Raw genomic sequence first — 12,067 nt, forward strand, 5'->3', positions numbered from 1 at the left:
TGACAATTGATCCAGTCTACTGAAAAAAATTATCATCATGCAGGCTTTACGTCTTGCTAGATTGGAAAGCTATTACAAGATTTTTTTCATGCAAGAATAAATATCTTTTTTAAATATCTGATTCTGTATTGTTCTGTGGAATGTGTCGTGTAATATTTGTTAATGTATTAGAGAGAGAGAGAGCACACTGCAATACCAGAACCACAGGGGAAAACGGTGAGGTAGACAAGGATTGAAATAAGCAGCTGCATCCAGCTAATCACAGCTGTAAAGATGATCTCACCATGAAAAGGACAAGGCAGTCAAGTGTTTATAAACAGGACCATAATTTAAAACTTGGAAAGAATGGCTGGCACAAAAAAATCTTTTCCTGGACACTACACCTCTACCCTGATATAACACTGTCCTCGGGAGCCAAAAAATCTTACCGCCTTATAAGTGAAACCGCGTTATATCGAGCTTGCTTTGATCTGCCGGAGTGCGCAGCCCCACCCCCCTCTCCCCTCACTCCCCCGAGCACTGCTTTACTGCGTTATATCCGAATTCGTGTTATATCGGGCCGTGTTATATCGGAGTAGAGGTGTATGTGTGTTTTTTTTATCAGGTGTGTTTCCCTGGATCTGCCGGCATAAACACACACACCCCTCCCAGTTTTGTAAAAGTTACCATATGTTTTACATGTTTATTATCAAAATGGGCAGCCTCCCACAATAAGAGCAAAAACATGTTTCAACGTAGTGGCCACCTGGAGTTTTATTCTCCCCTACAGGATACAAGTAACTGCCACTGAAGTCAATTATGATTTACTCATGTCCTGTAGGAGAGCAGCTAAAACTGCTATTGCAATCCAGGATTCCATCTTTCCAACTTGTGCATGGGTAGTGTTTGTTTTCACAACAATGTAAGTCAAATGGGATGCAAGGTGGTCTAAATGATCATGCAGTAAGGTTTGCTAAGTACAAGGAGGCAGGTGAGCATTCCGGAATGCGCATACATGCACTAGATTCTTTTTGGAAGTCCAATAATTCTCACTCATTTACATACAAATATTGTAGAGATAGGATGGGATCTAATGATGCAGCAGCATCAAAATGAGGCCTTACAGATGTTTGCAAGATTCAATTTTATATGATTACAATGGAACTCTCTATATAGTAGTTAAATGTAATTCTGATCCTGTTCACACAAAGTAGTCTAAATCCTACACTCATCAGCAGTGCATAGCCAGAAATCAATATCTCGGTGTCCAGAGGTTGGGCCAGTCTCTAGCAAAGTAGAGTTTTCAGATGAATCAATGGATATGAAAAAATACAGACACATCTCCTAAAGACATTTGTTGCTTATGAATATCAGATTTATAACCTGAGTAACGATTGTAGTTTTGTACAATATAAGGAAGTAGCGAGGGTGAGGTTGTTTTGGGGCTGGGTTTTTTGGTAAGAAAAATAAACCAATTTATGGCTGGCCGTGGATCCTAGCTAATTAGAAACATGGGCGAGACAGAAATCATTAATGTTAACTTTAAATTACTCCTAGCTCTTTGAGTTGGTTAATTCGTTAAAAAAAAATCCAATCAAAATTCAAATATGAGTTGTATGTTGCAGTTGGCTACAACATGGCCCAGCATTGCATTATAGGTCTTCTTCATCAACTTGCTTTAGATAGGCAGTGCTCCAATTAAATCTAGTCAGTACTTTACAGAACTATAAACTATTTTTCTATATACTGCAGGAAATCATAACATTTTAAATTTCTTACTTTAAATATATGTAATTGCTAAATGACATGTGACATGGGGGGGGGGGTGAAATTGTTGCTGCTCTAAAAACATTTTAACAGGGAGAAATAATTGACCTTTATAAACCTGAGGCAATTTCCAGAGTGCAGTTTGTCACAATATTTTATTTGCATCAATTTTAGTATACGTCTGCACTGACCCATGATGCAATACTAGTCATAGCAGAGGCTTTCCGCTACCTCCGAAGACAGCGTGTTGATGTTTCCAGGAGAGGTAGTGCTGGAGACTGCCTAGCAAACCCTGCAGTGCCCTGGAGCCAAGGAATCGATATAGAAAGAGCATTGAAAATGGTAAGGGCAAATGTACCTAACCTATTGAACAGGTATATCACATTTTTACAACATAAGTCTTTAAAACAACAAGGACATGATGAAGGAAGCAACTTTCAAAAGCTACCTGTAAATCTGCATGTGCAGCTTTGCAACAAATGCACTTGTAAGGACTCTGTCCGTGCCAAATGGGGCAGAACTCACATCCTTCTACTCCATAAGCACAGGGGCTTGGTGCTGAAGCTAACAATGACTATCCTGTACCCAGGCCAGTAAAGAGGGTAATGACAAACACGAGAGTGGTCTGACATCCCATCCAATCAAGGGCCATGGTGACATGTTCAGTATGTTACACACATACCCTCTTCCCCATGGCCATAAATTTGTCTTCTAGAATTCAGTGTTCATAGGAAATGAAAAGCGACAACTGGGCACCAATTGTAATAGCTAGCCAATGTGACGCAGTTCCCACTGTACTGTATACTAGCATCTCTGCAAATGGCTGTGTTAAAAGCTTTGCAAACATATTCTGAGGCTAGGTTGAGGTCAAAAATGTGGCCCAAAATAAAACAGAACTGGGTGAACAGTTTGTCCTCAGGAGGTGTACTGTAAACCACGTATATATTATGAGCATATGTGCCTGTGTATTTATCTATATATCACACCAGTCAAAAATCAGCTTATGTTTTTTTCTAAAAGTTGCACAAACAGTATGATCGACCATGTTAACAGATTGCAGGATTTCTGCACCAGCCTGAACCTTAGCCCTGAGTTTTGCCTTACACCTGCTCTCGGAACCCTAACATAACTCTATTTCCAACTTGATTACTCCTATTTGGCCAATCCCTAGTACTAACCATTAGTTATTGCATCAGATCTAGTATTGATCAAATCCCTGTGGTTTTGTCTGTCTTCCTTTCCCTTTTAGATTAAACTGATTTGGGGGCATAAAAGTGAATGAAAACCTACCAGATACATAGGATCTGATTTTGCTCTGACTTGGACCAGTAGAAATCAGGAATAACTCCACTGGTGTAAGACTGGAATGAGTAAGATTGGAATTAAGGCCACATGCTATAAAAAGGACCCCTAGATCAGACTTCATTCACTTGGCTTAATTATTGCTTTTTCAAATTTGCCAAATTGGAAGGATCACATCAAAAGGGTAATTCCCTCTCTCATAGAATGAGAGATATGATTCAATCTCTCACTGTCAGAACACTTCTTATATCACAGTGTCAGTTCCCTAACAAATGCCCTAACTGTAGTTTCATTAATGTAGCATTACACACTTTTGAAGATAAGTTAATTAAATTCAACCTTCATAACAGTTAAAAGATTTGTAGTCAATTAGAACTTAATTAGAAGTGATACATAAACCCTTCAAAAGAGATCCCAAAGTACTCACATCAACAAGGCTCGAACGGGAACACAAACAGTGCAACAAGACACACCCTGTTTGAGAGAGGTAAAAAAAAATCCAAATGTTGGTTGGTAAAAGGCTGCCGCTTTAATAAAAGATTCATAAGATACACAGAGCCAATTTCATGATTGAGGCAGGCACAGAATATTGAATTACATCAGGGTGATTTCAGCCCATTATATTTAAATAGTCTAACATAAGTTGAAGAGGTTTATCCATCTATCTCAACAGCCCCACTCAGTACCCAGCGCAAGATCATCACACGTCCCTGATTCCTACCAGAACCCACACAATGAAGCGTTTTTGTGTTTAGATGATATATCTTGCACTTTTGCTTCAGGAAGTTATGACTTCCAGTTAATAATATTTCCTACCTACATCAGCCATGGAACACCAAAAAAAAAAAAAAGAATATTCAGTACAAGAAATCCTGCAAACAATCAATCCAAGCATCCTACAAATAACTGATCCAAGCATCAGACTCAATGTCAAACTGCAGTCGTCTTGCCAACAAAAGGCAGATTGGTATTACCTGATTCTGCATCCTTATATCTTTGAAAAACTATGCAAGTCTGTATTTCCTCCCCTGAATTTGAACCTAAAGTGTCCGATAAGTGGACAACTGACCTGAACATTAAAGGAACTGGCACATGAAATTGCAAGCCCAACAGCAAGGATTTTTTAATGAATCCATAAACTTGGAGTTCATACCCTATGACTGGAGAATAGCTAATAGAGTACCTATTTTTAAGAAAGAGGGGGTGGGAGGTGGGAAAGTGATCCAGGAAACTACAAGCCTGTTAGTTTGACCTCAATTGTATGCAAGGTCTTGGAACAAATTTTGAAAGAGAAAGTAGTTAAGGCCTAGAGGTAAATGGTAATTGAGAGAAAATACAACATGGTTTTACAAAATGCAGATCATGCCAGACCAACTGGATCTCTTTCTTTGAGAAGACAACTGATTTTTTAGACAAAGGAAGTGCAGTAGATCTAATCTATATGGATTTCAGTAAGGCATTTGATACAGTTCCACATGAGAAATTATTAGTTAAATTGTAGAAGATGGGGATTAAGATGAGCAGTGAAGGGTGGATAAGAAACTGGCTAAAGGGGAGACTACAATGGGTCATACTGAAAAGTGAAATGTCAGGCTGGAGGGAGGTTACTGGTGGAGTTCCTCAGGGACCGGTCTTGGAACCACTCTTATTTAACATTTTCATTCATGACCTTGACACAAAAAGTGGGAGTGTGCTAATAAAATTTGCAGATGACACAAAGTTGGATGGTATTGCCAATACAGAGGAGGACTGGACTATCATACAAGAAGATCTGAATGACCTTGAAAACTGGAGTAATAGAAATGGGGATGAAATTTAATAGTGCAACGTGCAATGTCATGCACTTGGAGACTAACCACAAGAATTTTTGCTCTAAGCTGGGGATGTTTCAGTTGGAAGCAACAGAGGAGGAGAAAGACCTGGATGTTTTGATCACAGGATGACTATGAGCTGCCAATGTGATGCAGCCATAAAAAGGCTAATGCAATCCTAGAATGCATCATGCAAGGTATATCCAGTAGAAATAGAGAAGTGTTATTGCCATTATACAAGGCCCTGGTGAGACCTCATCTGGAATACTGTGTGCAATTCTGATCTCCCATGTTTAAGACAGATGAATTCAAACTGGAACAGGTGCAGAGAAGGGCTACTAGGATGATCAGAGGAATGGAAAATCTACCTTCCAAGAGGAGACTCAAGGAGCTTGGCTTGTTTAGCCTAAGCAAACAAAGGCTGAGGGGAGATATTATTGCTTTTATATAAATACGTAAGAAGGACAAATACCAGAGAGGGAGAGGAGCTAAGTGCCAATATGACACAAGAACAAATGGATATAACCTGGCCATCAACGAGTTTAGGCTTCAAATTAGATGAAGCTTTCTAACCATCAGATGAGTGAAGTTCTGGAACAGCCTTCCAAGGGGAGCAGTGGGGGCAAAAAAACCTAACTGGCTTCAAGACTGAGCTTGATAAATTTATGGAGTGGGTGACATTAACTTTAAGCACATGCTTAAGTTCCATTTAAATCAACAGAATTAGCATATGCCTGAAGTTAAGCACATGCTGAATAGGCCTGGATGGCTGAATCAGGGCTTCTGTGGTTTCTATGTTTGCAATAAAAGTTCAATAAAGTTTGGAATCATAATGAGTTGAGCTGAACCTAAGAAAGTCAAGGATGATGAAATTACATCTTTTTCCAGTCCCATCAAATCACAAATTACCCTAACATTGACTCTCACATCCACTTACAGACACATAATTTACACTCTTTATACATCACCTCTGAATTTGGCCCACTGAATAAATCTGGAGCAAAGGGATTTTACTGAATTATGTGATCCATCACTGTGCATCCTGACAAGATCGATTACATCATCTCTAAACCATCCTTGGCAGATCAGTGACCAGCTTTGAACATCTCTAGTGACTATGATTCTACAGCCTCCTTAGCAAATTGTTCTATCGCCCAACTCTTATTACTGCTATAAAATTTCCCTAAAATTTAACATAAATTATATCCTACTGAAGTTTCTGACAGTTACCTCTTCTGTCTTAGCTGAAAGCTTGTCAGTATTGATAATTGATGAATTGAAGTATCTCCTCCTTTAATACTAGGGAAACAAGAAAGACAGATTTTTTTTGCCTTTGAAACAAAGTACTTCATACTTCCTTCAAAATTATTAATGTGAGTAAGTAATGGTAACGACTTACATTTATGTAGCATCATCCATCTTGACAAAGCTCAATCTCTTTACAAGGTATAGACAAAATTCTGCCACTCTTCCTCTAATGGGGCTGGAGTCTGAGACCTTCACTTATATTGACTTCACCAGGTCTAATTGTGGAATAAGGTGCTACTCGGTGTAAGAGTATCAGGATCTGGCCCTATAGCACAAGGCTTATGCAGTATGTACCACTTGAGCCTAGGGAGACCAGACAGCAAATGTGAAAAATCGGAATGGGGGTGGGAGGCAATAGGAGCCTATATAAGCAAAAGGCTCAAAAATTGGGACTGTCCCTGTAAAATTGGGACATCTGGTCACCCTACTTGAGCCCTAATTGTGAGGGTTTATGTGGCACTTCAGTGGTACATGCACCCTGTGTTGGCCCATTGAAAAGGAGGGAATTTCACCAAGTGTGAATAAACATGGCAGAATTGGACCTTGAATATAATATATATGCAGGATTCACTCAGCACTGAAATGCAGCCTTCCTTGCAATGGAAAGTGGCAGTTCTGCATCAGCTCATAGGCAGTGAGGAATAATAATGTTTGCAGTTGAAACTGGGAGAACTGGGGAATTTTAGGTAGACAGAATGTAAATGGCCCTATTGGACGCTGGACAGGGCACAGATATTAATGGAAATGATCACAGAGATAGTAAATTCTTTCAGGACATAAAAGAGGGAAAAAATAGAAATATTGTTCTATGTAACTGTTTTACTATTTCCCTGTTTAAGGTACAAGTCCAAGGAATGACTGGAAATATTCAGTTTGACACCTACGGACGCAGAACAAATTACACAATTGACGTGTATGAAACGAAAGCCACTGGATCACGGAAGGTAAGTTCTCAATATATGTATTCTCCTTGGGCTTCTTAAAAACTATGTATTGCTGCAAAGTCACGAAAACAAGCAATGTCATACAACTGTTGTGAAGATATAAAACCTGATAGATCCCCCTCCCACTACATTTATCTCGCCTCTTCCCTAATTCTTTAGTTATGCAATTTTATAGGAATGTAGTTCCATTCTGTCCTTGTTATTCTGCTCATGTTTCCCCCCTGCCCTTGAATACCTTCACTCCTTGAATACCTTTCTACAGCAAACGCCTTAGCTTCACATCTGAGGTGCCTACCCTGCCACATCTCAACTCTGATTTCCTCCTACAGTGGTGTCTTCAGATCCTTTGCCCCGTCCTCTCTCCTAAATTCCTTTCATCTCCTCCTTCCTCTCCATTATAGGCCTCAGAGCAATAGAGAATTGGAACCCACATATTTTAAAAACCTCTTAAAATAGTGTAAAACAGCATTTGGTTTTTAATCAGGATGTTCAAAATACGATTATCTCATGGCCTAAGATAAAATAGTCAGAAGTGCCTAAGTGAGTTAGTAGCCTAAGTCCCATTTTCAAAAGTGGTTGGGGGCCAGATTTAGAAAAATATTTAGGTGCCTAAAGATGCAAATAGGTGCCTAGTGGAATTTTCAAAAGGGCCTAAGCAGGTTAGGTGCCTAAATCCCATTGATTTCAATTAGAATTCGGCACCTAACATTAAAACTTCCAGTAGGTGCCTATTTGCATCTTTAGGCACCTACATACCTTTGAAAATCTGACCCTTATGCACTTGGCCTTAAAGTTTCATTGAAAGTCAATGGGACTTATGTGCCTAAATCACACAGGCACTTTTGAAAATTGTACCCTTACTCTAGAAATGGATGCTTCTGTATATCAAGAATCCCAGCTCCTCGGCCTGTGTATGTAACCCTAGAGCTACATGACTTCAGTTCTTGAACCTTGTCACTGGACCAAAACTAAATATTGCCCCTCCGGCAATAGGACCAGTGTTATTTTTATCTCCTGCATTTACCTGACCTACATTTGTAGCAGCTTATATTTGTGTTTTGTTTTGTTTGAAAGGAGTGGTTTTACTTTAAATAGTAGCTGTTTGCAGTCGGTTAGAGATTTAGTATGCTAGAAATAGACCAGGTTGAGACTGATTAAGGGCAGAGTTCAAGTGAGACAGTTAAGGATGCAAATTAAAAGTAGTTCATTCAAGAATTCTGCAATTTATTTTCTTGTCCTATGTTGTATTCCCTGGTTGCAGAAATACAGGAATTATTCCATGGGTATTCTGATAAAATATATTATTACATAATATGTATATACGGAACCATACATTACTTTCACATAGTTTTTGCATATCTATTTGCATGCTACACACTCAGTGATGGAACAATGTAAAAATTCAGCAAAAGGTTCCCACAGCCCGATGTTGGCAAGAAAGTGTCCCATGACCTTGCTAATAGCTGATGAGGGGTCCTAGAAAAACGTTTAGATCAATATTCATTTGTCTGTATCTTGAATAAATCCTAAATAAAAATCACTTTTTTAAAATAAAAAGGGCAGCTCTATTTAAGCATCAGTTTTATGCACCAAAATCATTATAAAAATATGTAACTAGGTAACACTCTCTGCTTTTGTAGGCTGGTTACTGGAATGAATATGAAAGATTTGTGCCAGCACTAGACCAGCAAGTGTCTAATGACACTTCATCTGTGGAGAATAGAACAATAGTAGTCACGACCATCCTGGTAAGTTGCATGTTCTTAGTCAGTATGTGCTTAGGTGGGAAGACACGTGTATTCTGAGATTTATTAGAAGGCCCAATGTTGAATGCTGTGTGACTTCAAGTGACTGAGAAGTTCAGCAACCTCCAGAGATGTACGGAGGGCTTGATCCTGCCAACACTTACACACATGAGTAAATGTACTCACGGGAGGAGTCCCACTGATCTCAACATTGTGCTTTCCTTCTTCTCAGTTACTTGAACTCAGTGGAACTCCTCACGTGAGTAAAGTTACTTATGTATGTACATGATTGCAGGATCTGGTCCCTACTGCTGTAGGACCAAATCTTGCAGCCCTCACTCAGGCACAGCTCCTGTTGATTGAGTAAGGATAGCACAATCTGGCCCACGGTGAATTGGAAATGCTTTGACAATATGTAAAGACATCCAATGCTTGTGGAGAATAATGCTCTTCTTATATCTCATAGTCAGTGTTATCTGTGTCAGTTCTAAAGCCTATTGCTTATGTGGTCTGTAATACAGTATTATTTGTGCCTTTGGTGCCTGTTACAATTGTCCTGAGCATGAGTCAGTTTCATGACATTGCTAGAAGGATCATATTTTACTTGACTATAATTTAGTGAGACACACTCAGCCTTTCAGCTGGGATTTTCAAAGAAGTCTACGGGAGTTAGGTGATATGTGGTGGAGCTGGGCACCTAAATGCCTCAGGCTTCTTTGAAAATCCAAGCATCAGCGTTATCCTGCACCATTTAAATAAGTGGGGATTTTGCCATTGACTTCAATGGGAGCAGGAGCAGGTACATCACTGCTTTATAAGCTAAGTACTGCATTATTATGGTGTGCTTATCTTTGATCTACTGGAGATTCAGGCCTGATCCTGAAAAAAGACTGTAAGTTTACTCATGTGAGTAGCCCCATTGCCTTAGTGGGAATACTCTTGTGATTAAAGCGAATTGCATGTGTGTTTGCAGGATCTGGCCATTGATGAATTTCAGTTGCGCTTCTAAGGATTGTTAAACTAAACTATTCTGTCTTGCCAGGAAGCCTTTAATGTCTATGTGAAGCTGACTTGGAAATCTTTCCAATTACTATATAAGAGCAGCCCAGGAAATATTGTTGATATTTGCCAATAACATAAAATAATGCTTATAACAGCTCTCGTTTTGCATATTTTAAAGGCATGTGTTATATTCATAGACTTTTGATCTTTGCTTTTGTTTCAAAGGAATCGCCATATGTAATGTATAAGAAAAACCATGAACAACTAGAAGGGAATGAGAGATATGAAGGATATTGTGTAGACTTAGCTTATGAAATAGCAAAACATGTTGGAATAAAATACAAACTGTCAATTGTTGGAGATGGGAAATACGGAGCTAGGGACCCTGAGTCTAAGATATGGAATGGCATGGTGGGTGAACTAGTCTATGGGGTAAGTTTCCCTTAACGTTCATTTTAATGTTCTTTTTTTTTTTATTAATATGCACGACGTTAATAAACTGCAAAATAAAAAATCTCTGTTTAAATTTGTTTTACAATCTCTAGATATTTATTTTTAGTCTCATTTTGTAATCTATTTTAAAAAAAAAATTTTTTGTTCCATTGCATGGAGAGTGTTTTTTTCACTGCCACTCCCAACTAGTCTATACACCAAATGGTTACGCAATGGTATTTGGGGTGAACATATTTACTTTGCGTAAACACAGCAGAACATTTCTGCTTTGTCCTGAGCTAACAACCTGCATATGCTGATCTAGTGTGCACCTTGCTTTCTGCTTGCAGGCTGACAGCCATTTCTTCCTTCTCCCTGTAATCTTTGTGAACAATAAGGGATGTATTGCTCTCTGCACAATGTGGGTGCATATGTTTGTGAGGAGAGGATACAAGGATCTTCCATCCCTTCTTCGTGCATATGTAAGGCAGGAGTGCATCCTGAGCACTGGGACGACACAAGGCTACCAGCAACACTGGTGCTGGCTCCCAGAAAAGAGTGCCGAGCTGGCTTTGCATAAGGAGACATTTGCCCTGTACCCTTGTAAAAAAGTGGAACAGAAGCAGGATGCACTGGAGCTCCAGAAGCTGTCATCCCTGCTGGAGGAACTCTGTCTCCAAAGTTGCCATGGGGCATGATCCTACTCTCATTCAAGTCAATGGCAAAACTCCCATTAACTTTCCTGGCCCTAAGCGGCTGATCCTGCAACATGGAAACCAGTGAGAGTTTTGCCATTGACTTCAGGCCAAAAGATGCACCGACATGTTATGCCTTTTCACCAGGGCATATTTCATGATACAGGCCTAATATCACCACATTTATGGAGTGTTACAACCCCAACAAGGTCTACTTCTCCTAAGCTCTGGATTTAGTTTTAAAATATCTGCTACCAGCCAATCAACTGCTGTCTAGTTAAATGTGCTGCTACTTTTATGTTTGCATCTCATGTGTACATCACTTTGAGTAATAGGCACAAAAGACACTGGGTAACTGTTTTATTATTGCTATATTTAAAAAACAATTAGGATTTCTTAATGCTGAAATAGTAACTCAGGCCTGCCCAGCCCATTCAACTTTTTTGAGCCCTGTCCATTCTACTTGTATGTGTTTTAGACCTTAGAAAACAGTGATTTTATGGTCTGACTTTTGGGGAGGAAGGAGTGGAGTTTAATGGGCACTAAGTGAAGAGGACTGGAAATCAGGACTCCTGGGTCATATCCTTGCCCGCCCACTGACTTGAGGTGTGTGACCTGAGCAAGTCACCAAACTTCTCTGTGCCTCAGTTCTACCAGCTATGAAACAGGAATAATAATATTACCTATCTCACAGGGTGAGGCTTTATGAGACACTTTGAGAGTTGCTAGCTCAGGGCAACTGCAGTGAAATCCTAAACTCTCAGTGTTTCTCTCCAGGTCAAGAAACTTCAACACTGTCATCTATAATTAGGTCATCTGCAACTGCCCTAGTCATCTAGGCATGTAGCAGCCAATAAAGCAGATATAGTCATTTTAAAAATGCATACTAAAGAGAGCCAAGTGACAAAGAGAAAAGTCAATACTAAAGCTGTAGTCGCAAGCTGGGATTGAGCCTGTTGGAGAGTGTGTTATAAGCAATGTCACTTCCTTTGGGACGTGATGCAGGTAAAATTAACCTCTGCAGCTGCTGGACCATGGAAGATGCCTCTGTATCAAGGGCTTGCAGCAGGGAAAACTAATCC

General features: G+C 39.6%; 1 protein-coding gene across 1 annotated transcript in view; it reads left to right on the plus strand.

The window, feature by feature from the left end:
* Positions 1–12,067, plus strand: part of GRIA3 (glutamate ionotropic receptor AMPA type subunit 3) — a 212,123-nt gene that overhangs the window by 118,365 nt on the left and 81,691 nt on the right. The window contains exons 7-10 of the mRNA XM_024195460.1: positions 1,921–2,088; positions 7,007–7,111; positions 8,752–8,859; positions 10,084–10,290. Coding sequence (XP_024051228.1) covers positions 1,921–2,088; positions 7,007–7,111; positions 8,752–8,859; positions 10,084–10,290 — 588 coding nt within the window. The remainder of the gene's footprint in view (positions 1–1,920; positions 2,089–7,006; positions 7,112–8,751; positions 8,860–10,083; positions 10,291–12,067) is intronic.

The sequence above is a fragment of the Terrapene carolina genome, unplaced genomic scaffold, assembly GCF_002925995.2.
Source record: "Terrapene carolina triunguis isolate 2854851 unplaced genomic scaffold, T_m_triunguis-2.0 Scaffold131, whole genome shotgun sequence".
NCBI lineage: Eukaryota > Metazoa > Chordata > Testudines > Emydidae > Terrapene > Terrapene triunguis.